The 18,112-nt window shown below is 37.4% G+C and overlaps 1 protein-coding gene across 1 annotated transcript in view; it reads right to left on the bottom strand.

Moving 5' to 3' along the window:
* The window catches only part of LOC140166573 (contactin-3-like), a 177,565-nt gene that overhangs the window by 80,853 nt on the left and 78,600 nt on the right, over positions 1-18,112 (bottom strand). The window contains 3 exon segments of the mRNA XM_072190069.1: positions 2,741-2,809; positions 16,035-16,232; positions 16,685-16,951. Of these exon segments, the coding sequence (XP_072046170.1) occupies positions 2,741-2,809; positions 16,035-16,232; positions 16,685-16,951 (534 nt within the window).

The raw sequence follows: 18,112 nt of genomic DNA, 5'->3' as shown, positions 1-18,112 counted from the left end.
TTCTACTTTTATTGCTGCTATGTGCAAGTGTGATAAGAATGAATTTCTCTCATGTTAGCCCTTTTCACAACTCGAAAAACAGCTGAAATTTCATGTTTCATTTGTACCGTCAATCATCATGAATAAACTTGACGGAGATTTCAATGTTGTGAGGCGATAACAGAGAATCTGTTTAATGTGAAAATAATGGATGCATAAAGACAAAATAGCAACACAAAAATCAAAACCAATCAAATTAAGGAACTTAATCAAATCAGTATTATTATGTGCAAATGATCAACTTATAAATTATCAGCCACTGTATCAGCTCACTTGTCAAATTATTAGTTTGACAGACACATAATCTCTAAAAAAAAGTTAAAACAAATAAATACATGCATGTTTCAGTTTAACTGATTGCACATTGCTAATAAAACAACATTCTTAGTAATGCTTACATTTTCTTGGACACCAATTACCCTTTTCTGACTTTGCTGCAAAATTTGCAAAACATCTTGGTTCATGTTTATCCAAAACACCCCATAAATCATTCAGCATCATTCTGAGATGCTGCTCTTTACTGTTGAAGTGCCTAATCAGATCTAGTGCAACCAGCATCAGAATCCAAGTTTTTCAAATTCATAAACTCACTCTTAAATGTCTGCAGGGGCTCAAGTATAGATTACTACAAACACTATTTTTTTAAATTTGTTTGTTTGGGTTTTGACAACCCTGGATAACCCAAGAAAGCCTCCACTGAAGCTTATTTCCATTGGGGTCCATTTGAACACCAGGACAGGTTGGGAACAGTCAGGGGTTAACACCCTACTCTTTTCGAAACTGGCTGTGAGATACATGTACAGGTATGGCTCTCTGAACACAGGACTGACATATCAACGTCCCCTCCGAAGGATGGAGTACTTTCATGATTCATTTACCCAATTCTAAATGAACCATGGAGAGAGCACTTGAGTCTAAGTGATTGACCATTTCGGTAAAAACCATAATTCTTTGCGGTTAGACTTGACATGTCATCATTTAGCAGTCAAGTTAGCTCAATCGATAAGGCGTTCGACTATGGTGCGAGAGGTTGCGGGTTCGAACCCTGGCGGTGCCTAGTACGATCTCGTGGAAATTTGAGTTAGCTTGAAATTCCCTGGACAAGGAACTCACTGCTAATTTTGTCTCGTTGTAACCTGTACGAAACTCGGGAGCTGATCCTGGTTGCGATGGTTATTTGTGGAATGTCTAGGGTGTGCGCTCTTGAAGCAGCAAAGTCCCTGAATTGTTGTTTAATGGTTTATGGAATGATGTGGGCCATAGTGGTCAGCGACAACCTGTAAAGTGTGCCGAGGCTTGTGGATCAACGTGTAGGCGTTGTGCCTGTGCGTAGCGCACTATAAATCACTGCGCTTTTTTTTTTTTTTTTTTTTTATCACGCAGATGCCCACATTGTTACTGTGCACTTAACGGTTTTGAAATGCGCAGTAACGATGTTCACTTAATGATGTGCACATCATTGTGACGTCAAATGACAACATCTCAGGTCTAACCGCATAGAATTATGTGATTTACCGAAAAGGTCAATTCTGGCCCAATCTTGCCTTGCCAATTCAACTAACAAAACTACTTATACCATGGCTAGTTAGATCAGGTAGACAGACGCCCTTGGAAAAAACAAATGAGTACAGTAGCCTATGTTCCATTTGGTATTCATTATCCTCAGGAATGAACAGCAGCCATATAGGTGTCAATATTCACCCAAAACTCAATCTACCCCCAAAACAAATTATCTCCAGATATTGGCAATTAAGCGAAAGTGGGTGACAAAAAATTTGAGCAAAAACAGTGAAGTCTTTGTCATGATATGTTCAGTAGGATGGTTCACAGGGAAAAATATCAATTATGGGGATTACTCGGGAATCCATTGGGGAAACACATGGAATAAATCAAGTATTTCATGAAGCAAATAATAAATATATATGGAAATGCTGTGAAAACAGTAACTTTGGCTTCAAGGAGCCAATATCATTGTCTAACAAAACATACAAGTTAGCTCTATTCGTAAAATGATAGATTTTGTTGTGAGATAATATGCAAATTAGTTCTCCATTAGCGTTGTTATTCTTTGGTTCACTTTGGTTTGGTATTATTGTCATTGCTTTTTCACTGTTACATTGCAAGCATGCAGAAAAAACCGCCCTTGCAGGTGTGTATGCTCTGCGCAATTATAATTGAGACAGGACATCATACGCAAACTAGTCTTTTTAATTTGGTCTTCAATTATAACTTAACATGTGCGTTTCTATACTGCGACCAGCAAAATACGGACCTACATCACAAGTCACTACCAAACTTTAGGCGAACCAATATATAGTTTGCTTTCAAGGAAACCATTTGACATAATTTCAAATTTTCCTGATTAGCAAAGAAGCTACTCCTTATGTCTATTGTCTCAGTGTACCTGTAGAAAACTATGGGCAACTATCTTGGCTGTCACAGTTTGTGGTAAGCCTAGAGCATGCGCTACAGTTGCCACCAGAGGAAAACTCACGGCAGATCGAAGCAAACCGCAATTGGTTGTCGACCTGTGCAGTATGCTGTGTTGGGTCTCATTGACACCATATCAGAAGCATCATTCCAAGTTTATATCTGGTGGTGACTCAAGCTGCAAGTTCCAATCACTACATGTTAACTTGTAGTGATATTAGGGGCACAATGTTATGGACTATCTTCAAAGGATTTTCATTCAAATTCTTACCTATTACATCAAGGCTGAAAGACTCTCTTTTACTGCCTACTGAGTTGCTTGCCACACAGCTGTAAGAACCTGTAATAAGGTCAAAATAGAATAATGTAAGTGTAACCACATTGTACATGTAGGAATCAATCGTAATACACAATAGTAGTGAGCAATCGTTCCCCATTGCGTTTATTTGTTCTTGTGCAGGATGCGTATCCCCATTACCTACTTTACTTATAATTATACTGGGGAAACGATTAAGCATCAATAATGATCTCCTGCACATGCGTACCTGCGTAATACTTGTGTGTGCGTATTGTATACCATGACTGCTATAACATTAGACCCAGCGTTAACCACCGCTTATCAGTGGGAGCTGGTAGCCTAATGGATAAGGCGTCCGTCTAGATATCGGAAGGTCGTGGGTTCGATTCCCATGCCGGCACATTCCCTTGCTTTTTTTTCAAGTTGGGTTGTGTGCCGGTCGGGATTTGTGTTTATTTGTTGTCATGTTTAATTGTAACACTTTGGGTTGGTTAAACTGTTCACTCTTTCTTATTAAATATATTCAGTTTCCTCTTGTAGCGAGCAATCGTTCCCCATTGTGTTTATTTGTTCTTGTGCAGGATGCGTATCCCCATTACCTACTTTACTTATAATTATACTGGGGAAACGATTAAGCATCAATAATGATCTCCTGCACATGCGGAGAGCGTAATAGCGTCGTGTGTGGGTAGAGTATACCTTGAGGGCGATAACATTAGACCCAGCTTTAACCACCGTTTATCAGTGGGAGCTGGTAACCTAATGGATAAGGCGTCCGTCTAGATATCGGAAGGTCGTGGGTTCGATTCCCATGCCGGCACATTCCCTTGCTTTTTTTTCAAGTTGGGTTGTGTGCGGTCGGGATTTGTGTTTATTTGTTGTCATGTTTAATTGTAACACTTTGGGTTGGTTAAACTGTTCACTTTTTCTTATTAAATATATTCAGTTTCCTCTTGTAGCGAGCAATCGTTCCCCATTGTGTTTATTTGTTCTTGTGCAGGATGCGTATCCCCATTACCTACTTTACTTAACATTATACTGGGGAAACGATTAAGCATCAGAGTGTAGATCTTCCGGGCGCCTCTCATTAAAAAAAAAAGTGTGTATTGTATACCATGACTGCTATAACATTAGACCCAGCTTTAACCACCGCTTATCAGTGGGAGCTGGTAGCCTAATGGATAAGGCGTCCGCTCTAGATATCGGAAGGTCGTGGGTTCGATTCCCATGCCGCACATTCCCTTGCTTTTTTTTCAAGTTGGGTTGTGTGCCGGTCGGGATTTGTGTTTATTTGTTGTCATGTTTAATTGTAACACTTTGGGTTGGTTAAACTGTTCACTCTTTCTTCACAATAGTATAGTTAATGATTTATCTATACATCTGCTTTTATTAACCAATTATAGTAATTGTTTGTTCTTATTGTTTGAAAATGGGTCCACATGAATGTATTCTTATTCTGTGGATGTAATATTTTCATCTAACTATAAACTATGGATTTGTTCAATCATAAAGAAACTCATATGGATATATGTTACATTTGCAGATGATTTAAAGATATAAATCAAGAATTAAGTTACCATTAATCACTTTATTGTTGGCAAAGTAGTATTTGTACTGATTTGCTATCCAGTTCAACATAAGTCAATAGTGATGACAAAAAGTACCTTGATGAACAAGCGCACATCCAAATCTTTCAAAATATGTTTATTTCTTGACTATTGACCCATGTCTAGCAGTTTATTTTCAACATGAAACCTGTACAAAGTTATAGGAGTGTCATTTGATATAAAGAGGTGATGTTGCAAAGGATTCTGTAACATAACTTCTCTGCTTTGCATAATAAGTACACAGTAAACAGTACACAAATATTGTTAAAACAATCTACAAATATATACAGTCTATATAATACACAGGCCAAATGGACAAAATTTAAAGCAATGTCATTCTATTGTATATATCGGATGTGATTTTTCCTGTCCCATAAACTTTTAATATTTGTTGTCATTCATATCGCACTCAATTTCTTGGATGTGGTCAAAACAACTGCAAGAAATAGCCTAAGTCTTCAATATGATCTGCAGCTGCACCAAAAAGTTGCATCATCCTTGGACATTGGAGATGCCCTGTCCCATCTCATTAACTTAACAAGACAGTAATCAGATCATCACTTGGAGTATACAGATGTGGTCAGTAGGACCTTAATAAGAACTGACAATATGAAGCATCAAATCCAAAACAAGGTCATCACAAAATATATCTAAAAATATTAGATATACCCAGAATTTCATTAGCTGATCAAGACCCAGGTGGGGGCACTTAACACAAATACAATGCTTCCCGAGAAATACCCTGTGTTTGGACCACGCAGCTCCAGAAGACCCCTGAATTTTGCCCAAAAAAAGAGTGCTGAAAGACCCCCTGATTTTGATAATTTCAGCTCTAAAATACCCTCATTTCTCACATTTCAGTTTTTTTAGGTGATTTTCAACTAGAAAGCCAAGAAAGGCCCTTGATTTTAACCCTTCACAGTTCTGAAAGACCTCTTTTTCTGATACGCTGTCAGCTCGCAAAGACCCACCATCTCCGAATTCCGGGGCAGCATATCCATCAAAAAATTGATGTCCCCCCGATCATTTGAGACAGCTATTAGATCATCACCCTGAATGAATGTTAAAGATGTGTCAGAAGGCCCTAAAATACGAACACTTGAATTTCAAACAAGGGTCTTAAACATATGAACCTTGTCCATCAAGACAGCTATTAGATCATCACCCTGAATGAATGTAAATATGCAGTTAGGTGGACCTCAACAAGACTATCAAATCTCCAAACAAGGGTAACTAAGAACCCTCTTATATCATTGGATGTATAATCTGTCCAATCTTATTACTTCATCAAGGGTTACTTAAATGGATTTGAACACAATGACTGGATGTCACAGGAATGATAATTAAGGCTGAAACCTACAATCAAGTCCATTAGAAGAAAGTCTATGTCACTTTAAGTAAATCACAAGAGTTTGGATTTGCCTTGTTTCATCTAATTATCTAGCAAGATATTTACTTGATAAATCATCAATATTGCACCTGTGTAGTTGTCTACGAGATAAAATATATGGGCTAATCTGATGAGACCCTTCACAAGAACTTGCCCTGTGAACTTGAATCCATTATATCAAACATTAGATAAGACAAGTGCCATTTCATTTTAGAACATTTAGGTCCAGATCATATTGCGCTATTCCAGTTGAAATCCATACACCCTATGGAAGGCATGGCCTTAATCTCTCACACAGGGGGTGTGAATCTCAAATGGGGTTATCTAAATGGGTGACCCCATTTGAAATCTGCAACACCCTGAGAGGACATGTCTTCAATATGGGCCCTTTACAGGGTGTATAATGGATTTCAACTGAAATAGCCCATTAAAGCTTGGCAGTGTTAGAAATATTAAAGGTGGACTCTTGGGCCCATACATGCATATATGTGGTGTGATCTAGCAAAATCAGTCTGTTCAAGTTAAATATATGCAATTTTCAGTTTCTTATAGGATTGTTGACTGCATTTGTAAAGCTACATTTTGCAGACACCCCTATTCAATTTAGACAACTAGTTCAAAAGATGAGCATTTAAAAAGTTTCCAAAACAATAGGAAACAACTAAAAAAAATGGTAAGAACCCATAGATTTCCACATCTACAGGCCCAAATGGCCCTAAAAATGCTGACATATTTCTAACACTATGTTTATATAACTCATACAGAGTTTCAGTTTCTTGTCATTTGATTGGTCAATTACTATTGATTATTTCTGCCATTTTTAGCAGTCAGCTGCAAAAGGACTATTGCACTCAATGCAAGTGGAGTGCACTCCACTAACGACAAGAGACTGGAACGCACTACCTCAACACATCACCAGCATCAACGCCAGCAACCTCTTTAAGCAAGCAGTAACAAACCTCTACCTCAAATAATTTACCTCAAAGCGCACCACCTAACCCTATCCACATTACCCCTACACCAAGGGGAGTTGGGTAGAAAACCTACAAGACAAGACAAGACAAGACAAGACAAGACAAGTGCAATAATCATTTTTCCATTGCACTGATGCGGAACCACCGTAGCAAGTCCGACAGACGTACAAGCTTATAGCGTAAGGACCTCGACTTATAGGTGGGGGTGTTGCTTCTAAAATAAATACAGTGAAATATGAACTGTTCCATTCAACTCGGCAAAATCATGGAAATATTCTTATCATTGAATTCACAACCATTCAATATTTGTATAACATTTGGATACCATGTACAGCATAATAATGGATGTACCATGTCTCATTTAATTACTGCATCAAGATATTTCTTTGACTCATCATCATTCATGAGTCTGGATGTGATAATCCAAAAACATCAAACCTAGCCAAAAATAGGGAACAAATCCTAAACATGGTCATATCACACAAACATGGATGTACCATGTCTCCTGTGATTAACTAACAAGACAGTTTTGACCAATTATCACATACAAATCTGGAAATGGTACTTCAAAGACATCCTTGAGGGGGCCCCTAAAAGGCCAAATTTAAACCAAAGTCAAGACGAGATATCACATCATGGAAACTTGCATGTTCTCTATCTGATGTAGTTAACCTTGCATGACATTTCTTTGATAGATCATCATGATCATCATACAAGATGTTGGATGTGGTAACTAGGGCTATCAATTGAATTTTTGCATGGTCATCTCAATATAAGGGCTCATATTGAAATTCCCTTACACAGGAAGGTGTGCGCCATCCTGCAGCTTTCCTGTGCTAGCCTTCTTTTGTTAAAATCATGGGCAGGGTGTATCACTGATGCATATAAGCCATCCGTTTTATGACCGAGCTTTCCTGAGGCGTGCGCTTAGCGAGGGGAATCCTGCCTTCTTTCTGTGTGAAAACATGGTAGGGTATTTCAATATGAGCTTATCATCCTCAGTTTCTTACCCAACAGTTAAGCGGGTACTTTTGTTGAAAATACATCTGCTCAATAGCATACTCGTGCTTTAATTACCTTGTGGTCTATGTGAAAACATTCTGATGGGTTGAATAAATGTGCACAAGAAAAATTTAAAGAACAAAAATGCACTTTTGCGCATGCATTTGCACAGATAATCGTCTTTTCGTAGCAAGATGGCGGATCTGTACAATAGAGGCCATCACCAAATAATACGGTTCATAATCTGAGCCAAGTTCACAACAAAATGTTGCATCACATACAATTGAATGCACTTTGTATGATTTATTAAACTTGATCTAATTGATCATCACCAGGCATGAATGCGGATGTGAACTTAGATGCCATTCCGGATAAAAAAGCAATGGCCAATTCTTATGCTGGTTTCATACTACTTGCTGCTGAGCGGCCTGGCACATGCATTGCAGACAACTGGACACAAGGAAGGCTTGTCATTGGTTGATACGTCATGCCGTTTGCTGCAGCGGGCAGCATCAGCAAGTGGCAGGAAAGTCGGACAGGGGCATTAGTCAATCTTGGGTCAAGATGAGATATTACATGCAAACATTTTTAAATGCAGTCTCTTTTGATTAATCTACTATTACTTTTATTTGATAAATCATCAAACAGGTATGAACTTGGATGTGGTGACTAATTAGGGACATCAATAGGGATAGCAAAAATAAGGAGAAACTTCTAACTGCGGTTACCACAAGATGTAGCATTATGTCAACATGGATGTCCCCTGTCGTATGCAATTAGCTTAATGAGACATTACTTTGATAGCTCATTATACATGAATCTTAATATGACAAAAGACATCAATCAAGATCAAATGTAACTTAAGTACATTGAATCCAGGTCACCATATTATGTCATGTATGGTTAAGTACTCCTGTCTTATATAATTAACCCTAAGACAACAATTATTTGCTTGATCACCATACCAAGTCTGGAAGGAATAGTCTGGAAGGAATAGATAACCGTAAGATGTCAAAGTGAGGGCAACAAATCTGAGGTGAGGCCACCAAAAAATATTACGTCATAATGAATTTGATGCCTACTGTCTGAAATGACTGATTAGGCCAACTAAGGTAACCACAAGATACTTTACACCATATAAAACTTCATGTGCCTAGTCTCATCTATTTGATTTTTTAAAGACAATAGATAGCTTTATCTTTATGAATGAGCCTTGAAGTGATGACATAGAAAAGTAGTTAAAATGGGGACCAATTATAACCTAAAATCAACAAAAAATATAACATCATTCAGAATTGGACATCCCCTGTCTTATCTGATCAACATTATAATTATGCTAATTACTGTTTGTTTGCACCATGCATGAGTCTAGAAAAGATCAACTTTAGGCAACTTTAGGCATATTTAAACCTAGGTCATGGCAAGATCTTATATCATGTAAACTTGGATGTCCTGTCTCGTATATCTGACCAATGTTACAATATCACCATAAAAGAGTTCTGATATTTCAATTTTGAGACATAAACAGTAAATACTATGCAATACAAATACAGGACACTTTACATCATATAAAACTCTTGGATCATCTGTTTGATTGTTAAAAACAATAGCTTGCTTTATTTTGATAACTGAATCTTCCAAGTGGTGATTTGAAGATGTCCACTATGGGAATGTGGATCTATTTTAAACTTAAATCACCACAAAAAACAGATGCCCCCCTGACTTATCAACACTATAAGATTATCTGCTTGTACCATACCCTTGTCTCAAGTAGTTATCTAAAGATATGAATCATGACAGAGGACCAATTTTTCAAAACCAAGGTCATAACAAGATCTTGCATGTCACTTGAACTTGGATGTACCCTGTCTTATCTGATTAACATTACATTAACATTGCTTGGGATCATCATATACCAGTCTGATATATGTTAATCTTGAGACATCAATAAGAAACCATAAGTGTGACCTAATTCTGTACCAAGGTCATGACAAAATTCTTACATCATATAAAACTTTGCATGTCACTTGTCTCAACCAATCAATCTAACAAGACATTGATCTCATTGATCATCACACTTGAAGATGGATGTGCAGCTAATCACAGGATACATAGTAGAAGGTGTGTATCATGCAGGATAAGGCAGGGCACTAAGCTTCAATCAACTTGCCCCATTTGCAGTAACATCTCTCACGCTAGAGAATACAACGTCCACAACTTAAGAATGAGCTTTTTCCATACTTTTTGGCTAGCATGAGTACAACAATTACATACATGCTGGTCATCCAACATTTGGTCAAGTAGTTCCTTCAAGCACAATCTTGTTAGTCAATATGATGCTTTCAGATTAAAACATGTTTAGCATTTACATCTGTTGCATCACTCAGGTGTGCTTTGGGTGTTGGACCAACAATCCTTGCATTTCACTTGTGGCGTAGCAGTGTTGGAGACCTAAAAAGAAGAAAAGCACTAGCCTGGCAGCTTTCTGGAAACTGGAACGCCTTTGGAGAAGCCTGTCCTGCCAATCGAAACAAAAACTGTTTCAGACAACGTGTGTTACTGTCTTCCTGCACGGGTGCGAGTCATGGGTAATTACCAAGGACATGGAAAACAAGATCAATGCATTTGCAACATCTTGCTACAGAGTCATGTTAAACATCAAGCGTGTGGATCGGATTCCAAATGAAACCATCTACAACCTGAACAACACCACTCCACTGGTTGCCAGAGTCAAGATTCATCAACTCAAATTTCTCGGCCATATACTGCGTCGTGAAGATGGCGAGCCTGTGAAAGAATATGCGCTTTATATTCCACCACATGGGAAGAGGAAACCGGGATGGCCGCGCACACTGTACTTACAGTATGTCCAGCACCTCCTGGGAGATACTGAAGGGATGCTGCAGCCAAACAAAATTGTTTTGCTTGCCCAAGATCGCATTAGTTGGAGAAAGTTTGTAATCGCCTGCTCCGCAGCCAACTGATGATGATGTAGCAGTGAACCATTTGATTGGTCCATCAGAACTATTCTTAAGATTGATCAGTTTAATTCCATATATCATTCTGTTCATTGACCTTAGTTGTCAATGCTTTAGCGCTGGAAAGGGCCACACATGATTGGTAATTGCCTAAAATGACATCCCAAACCATGAAGTGATCTGAAAGTCATTGATCCTAAGTTCATAGTTTGTCATTTTGACATAATTCTTAAGTTTACCCAACCAATTTTTTTGGAATTATTAATTATAAAAAGACTCCCTCTTCTGAAAATATCACGGCTCTGGGGGCGTTTAATAGAGTAAATACAGAAAGCAAAACTATATCTACTGTGACCCAGCTCAATGCCTCTCCATGGCAGTTCGTTTCTCATATCTTTTATGAACAATGGTGCCTCAATCTTCCTATTTTGTTTAGTAATAAGGGGAGACAGGCCTTATCACTGGAAAGGGCCAGTCAGCTGGATATTTGCCATCACTGTCTCATGAGGGCTCTTGATTAATGCTCTGTGTGCTAGCCATTCGCTTCAACATAAAAAATCCAAGATTTGAGATATTTTCCTAAAAATGTCAAGCGTTATCTTAAGAACCACTAAACCAATACTAGGCTTGTTTGTACTCATTTGAATACATTTTTCATGCTGATTCCAAATATGGTCATGAAAATTTATAATTCTGAAATTGTTGCAGTTTTAATTTTTTTTTAAACTTCCAAGTTGTCGTCTGCAGTTGACACCCACGTGGAGAGTTAAGAACTAGAACCGAGGCAGCATCTTTCACTTTGCACTTCTTGTTTATGACTAATGCCCAATGAGGGCAGTGTGCCATATACATATGCTTTTTCATTTCACCTTTCAGTGAGATGTTGGGCCAACTGACCATATCGCAATACCCTGAAGGGAGCCACCTATATGATGAAAAGAAAATGCCTATCTTCTGTCTGTATGTTCGGAGGGCACAGGTAACTGCCCACTTCTAGCATACAAACAAAAGAGTCATAAAACACTCATAGTGACTAGCCAAAATGTATAATTGACTCTCTTTTCTGCCATGACACAGTATGGTGTTTGACAACTGACCCTACCAAAACACCCTGAAGGGAGCCACCTGTACGACTGTCTATATGACCAATATTATAGGACTAAGCTTTATTGATGATAATTGTATATGATTAAATTTTTCATGCTAAAATATTTAATTATTTCAAAACATTTTTCCTATTGTATTTTCAAATTGTATAAATAAATACAGTGATATTCTTGCTGAGATTTAGTTTTCACTTTTTAAATGGCTTCAACCTATCATCACCTACCCACACAGCACCAAACATAAGTGTGATCCAGCAAAGAGTTGGAGGTGTGGTAGTGGGCGGTATGGGTAGTGTAGGACACTGTGGGTAGAACTCTCGAAATTCTTGTCCTTTCACTTGGTGCTTTATTGCTTTTTTGTTGTTTCTTTCTTTTTCTTTTTTTAAGGGGCAATGATTCAGATTGATTGCACTACTTCAAAATAGAATCTCTCAAACAGGGCAAATCTATGAAGATCTGCCCTGTTTGATAGATTCTATTTTGAGGTAGAGCAATCAATCATTGCATAATGAAATTATGGCGCTACAACAAAATATTTATGGAATGAAACTCATCCTTTAAAATCACCCAACCCTATAAAGTATCAAGTTCACCATGTGTTTGTATACCGATCCCAATCTCTACACCCACACATTACCCTACATGTAACTAAATCCATCAAACCTAACCCACCTAAACTAGAATCATCCTTATTTCAATATGTTTCCACTTTATACCTCCTGGGAGATAACATTATCCATGCACATAATGCTATGTAACCCAGGTATGAATTATGCTGAATGTAATGTGCACTGGGCTATTTTGTCAATATTATCCCTGTGTGTGTGTTGACAAGGTAGCCTGATATGCTGAATCAGCACAATTCTGATACACCCCTGGGATGACCATTGCATGTTATAAGGTAACAATAACTCTACAGAGCTCTACAGGCTGTATCAGAATGATTGGTACTAATACATTGGCAATTTTCAAGGAAATATTAAATATATTAATTGGAATGTACATTATACTGATTGCAATGGTATAAGAATACTGCTTGATGAGTTAAATTTGTTGAAATATGTTGTTGTCCCTTGCAGATATGTGACCTGCTACCATGAAATAAGTATATAGTTACAAGTTGGTAGTTTCAAAACACCCTGGCTACTGCGTTGGTGTTCTTTGTTTCTCACGCACCTGTTCAAGCCAGTAGTATGTATGTCCTTTGTGAATGGGGGTCAGAAGGACCATTCTCATGGGTACTTGAAACAAAGAACATCAACTCAGTCAGCCAGGATGTCTCAAAACTACCAACTTGCGACTTAACATTCATTTCGTTGTAGCAGGCCACATATTGTCATTGGGCTATTCCAGATGAAATCCATACACTCCCTATGGGAAAGACATGACCTTAATCTCCCACACAGGGGGTGTAGATTTCAAATGGACTTGCTCATCCAGGTAACCCCACTTGAAATTCACACTCCCTGTGTGGAAGATTATGGTAATGTCTTCCATAGAGAAAATGTGAATTTCAACTGAATAGCACATTTGAATGAAGAAAGGTGATACCCCAAATGCTACATACAGCTTAAAATAGTTTGTTCACTACTTGCAAGATTTATTAAACAAGAGCCCACAATGTGGAAAGCAAAACAGAAATTTCTGAACTTTGCGGTCATCATTTTTGTGTTAATTTTTAATGCGCTAAAAAGATAATACTAGGGCTGCAAACTTGCTTTAAACAAATATGTCTTGACTTTGATCATTTGATGAAAAGATGTTTTCACATTTTACTGTCAAATCACATCATTGTTATTACTTGTAGGGAAATGTCACCAAGCAAGTTTTGTGTTCAAATCGTGAAAGGAAGTCCTTCCTCAAAAAGCACTCAAGTTCTTCACAGACTATGCTATTCGTATTACACCTGACATTCTCAGCAATCTGCATAGGTAAAACAAATTGCTTCTAGTTTCAGAAAATCTTATTTTAAAAATTCATAAAAAAATGCAATTACCGATCATTTTGATACAGCCTGTAGGTAGCGATAGTCAGCATAATTGTGATAGACCCCTGGGATGCCCACTACTTGTTGTAAGCTAGCAACAATGGTTACAGGTAGTGACAATACTTGTTTTCAAACTTAATGAAACTTCTCCTGTGTTCTCTCTTGAGTAAATAATGTACAATGTTCTATTTTAGAAGTGGTTATGTGACCTACTTGTAACTAATAGCTTTTTTAAGGTGATGTGATATGTCTGTCTATGCATGTGTTGCTTTTATCAAATGCAGCGTATTGTGAATCATTTGATAGAGATATCGATTAAAAACTTGCTTAAGGGGGTACTACACATCTGCCCAATTTTGGGCATATTTTTGCATTTTTCTCAAAAATTAAAGCACATTGGTGACAAATAAGATATGTATATTATAGGGGCAAGGACTACAACTATTGCACTGGAATTTTATTTCAGCACAGACAACAGTTGTGGAGTTACAGCCAAAAATGAGGGAAAACCAATATTTGATAAATAAATCAATAACTACTTGCCTTGAGATGCTGAATTTTCAGTGCAGTAGTTGTAGTCCTTGCCCCTATAATATACATATCTTACTTGTCACAAATGCGCTATAATTTTTGAGAAAAATGCAAAAATAGGCACAAAATTGGCTAGGGGTGTAGTACCCCATTAAGTGAGAGAATGTATAAAACTCAATACATGTGTGCTGAGATGCCGATACGTCCATTGGACGAGTCCTGCAGGGGTGAGTGCATTGGGATGAGCATCAGCATTCAGCGTACATTGATTTATCTAATTTCTTTCAAGCTCATGTGAAATCCTTTCATTTTGTGTGACTGGTCATACCAAAAGGGTTCATATGTCAGCAACAACATACATCTCCTTCTGTTAACAGTGGCCAAAAATATGTAAATCCATTCATGTACATTGCCATAATGGACAGGAATCATCATCTTTGTCTTATGGAATGCATGCCCAGTCCTCTTCCCCACAAAGTAAATATGCAATATCTGCTATGTCAGTACACCTGTTTGATTGGGTGATTGAAAGCATAGCTATTGTATTTGCATTTTTGTATTGACTCCAACCAATTTGTCCACAACCAGGTAACATTTGGGACCCAGCATATGTGATCTTTTCCCATTAAATCAGCTTTAAGTTGCAAGTTGATAGTTTTAAGACCTCCTGGCGACTGAGTTGGTGTTCTTTGTTTGACGGGCACCTGTACAAGTCAGTAATATGTCTTGTGGATGCCCCATCGTACCCCATTTGCATTAACAGACACACTACAAGCTTGTACAAATGCAAGTCAATTAAAGAACACCAACTCAGCTGCCAGGAAGTCTTGAAACTAAAAACTAAAGACTTCACACTTATCTCATGGGAAAAGATCACATATAGAAAAAGGGATACAAGTACCAGTTTAATAAGACCATGTATAAATGTACATTAATCTGGGCTCAGGGCATGCTCAAAATGGAAAAAAAAACATATATAGTATAGACTATAGGCAATGTATTGTGTTGAAAACAAGCTTCCAGACATATTTCCACCATCACTTCATTTAGTTACACCCATGTTTTTACCTTGCTTCCTGTAAACCAAAATGTCAGTTCTATCAACATCTCTTTAAACCTGTAAACTATATTACATAATGCTACTTTTCATGTAAAAATTCACTTGCTTATAGGGGGTTGTGTGTTCTTTTGTTTTTAGTTTATTATTCTCCATATACCAAATGTCATATGCCGCAAAATTTAGAATGTGACAAATCTTTTGATTAATCCTGCCCATTCTTAATATACTGAACTAAACTGACAATCAGTAGTTTTCTACATCAGAACACCCTTTAATTGCTAATCCATTTAAAGTCCACACTCCCTTCCTCTGTGGAAGATTTTGGAAATATCTTCCACAGGGGGAGTATGAATTTCAAATAGAATTAGCACATTATATATGATGCAGAAAATGATATCCTCATAGTGCAGTCAAGTTACCCATTCGCCCATTGCATAGTTCTGCCATATGTGAGGAGAGCCACGACCTGGCAGAATACATGAATGGGAATTGAACCAGTCATATAACTTTGTGTCAAGTTACGAAATTCTTTCTTTCATGAGCTGCCAGTTCGAGGCTCTCCTTGCATATGGCCGAACCGTGTAATGGACAAATAGGATATGGTAGAGTAAAATACTACCCCTATACATTACCTTGGTCATCATTGATCAGGTTGTCTATTACCAGGATATGTGGAGCAGGGAATGATATCTTTGCGTTAGGTATGATGGCATCTTGTCCTTTCAGCCATTGGAATGTAGGCTCAGGTGTCCCCGTTGCTACGCATTGTACCACCAGTCGCTCTTGTGAATGGATAGTGATGTCTTCTATTGGCTGGATGATGGGGATAACTGTGACAAGAGGTCAAATATATGACATGGTTTGGTTAGTTTTTTTAAAAGGTTCGAAATGATTCCTACAACCCACAGTTGCTAAAGATTCTCTTGGTTGCATTTTTTGATATGCTCTTGTAAAAAAATTTGTGTACATCATGGAACATTCAACTACGCTTGTTACTCCACGACTGGCAAAATAAAAACATCATCAAATTGGATATTTTGTTACCGTTTCATAGTTGCCAAATGGGCAACAGTGTAAATGCACATTAAGAGGTTGTTCATGCCCAGCAACGTATATGCTGGGCCCCTGGTGCCGGATATATTTTATACTGAGGAGTCTGGACCCAAAACTTTGCTTTTAAAAAGAGATGGGCACTCCAGTCATGAACATTTACTTTTTATTTACCTAGCCCAGGCAGGCATGAAATTATTAAATTTTCATTTCGACCGCTAGTCCATCTTACCTTTCACAGTCAAATATGCATCGGCCATAACTGCTCCCTGATTATTCTCTGCTATACATGTATACCGTCCAATAGTCTGCTGAGTAGCTGAGCTTATAGTTAATATCTGACCATTGTTAGATACACTAGCCCAGGTAGGGAGAGGATTGCTGTTGAATTCCCATCTCAGTGTCGGTGATGGGATGCCATTGGCATCACACCTGAAGTAGACAACCACGCCTTGGTTTACAGTCTTGTTAATTGGCGGGCCATGCATGATGGGTTCAACTGTGTGCATAACAAAAGAGTATAGAAAAGTAAAGACAGTGGCGAGATTCAAAGCTTGTGAAATATCCTGAAAGTAGTAGAAAATGCTGAAAAGCAGCATGAAATTGGGCTAAAAACCCCAAAACGGGCTGAAAATCAATAAAATTGCATAAATTTTGGCCAAAAAAATCCTGAAATCAGCAAAAATCCTACAGAATCACACCCCTGTAAAGAATATAAAAGCAGTAGTAAATTTGTATTTTCATTTCCTTGTTTGTGTCTTTGTCTGTTGTTTTGCTTTCTTTTTCCTGTACCTGTATGATGTCACATTTGGCATGTTTGGTAGAGACATCTTAATTATATTGGATCTTACAGTTTGGGTGTGTTTTATTTGGATTGCTTAGAATGAATGTTATTATTCATGTTGGTAAAACAAATCAAATCAACTACAAAAGACATGTTTTGTGTTCAGAACACCACCAAAAATGGTGGAGCACCAATCAGTCAACATTATAATGTGTAGATTCAGTTTCCATTTTTGAAGATTTATTTCTTTTTATTTATCAAGAACCAAATTATATAAGTACTAATTTACTTTAAATTAAACCCAAACTTATCTTCAAATTAAATTCAGTCAAATATCTTTGATTGCCAATTTATTCATTATTTGACTGTTATGTGTCATTCTATTAAATAACTATATCAGATAAGATGACAGTCACTTTTTCATTATGTCATAGGAAGATGTATGTCAGGGAAATTTCCCCAAAATTAATGTTTTTCTTTATCAAGAACTGAATTATGTAAGTACTAATTTAGTTAAAATTAAACCCAAACTTATCTTCAAATTAAATTCAGTCAAATATCTTTGATGGCCAATTAATTCATTATTTGACTGTTATGTGTCATTCTATTAAATAACTATATCAGATAAGATGACAGTCACTTTTTCATTATGTCATAGGAAGATGTATGTCAGGGAAATTTCCCCAAAATTATTGCTTTTCTTGGTAACAACTATGAGTCAATCAATGATTCAAAGAAGTTTTATAACACACCGAAAAATGGTCAACATCATGTATGAAGAGATTTATGATGTTAATCATAAATTTGAGAACTGTATAGTTTTAATGACTTTGATTTACAATTTTTGTCACGTTATAAGAAATTAAACAGCATACT

Source organism: Amphiura filiformis, chromosome 12, assembly GCF_039555335.1.
Source record: "Amphiura filiformis chromosome 12, Afil_fr2py, whole genome shotgun sequence".
In the NCBI taxonomy this organism is placed as follows: Eukaryota; Metazoa; Echinodermata; class Ophiuroidea; order Amphilepidida; family Amphiuridae; genus Amphiura; species Amphiura filiformis.
This window is presented reverse-complemented; position numbering and strand designations above follow the sequence as displayed.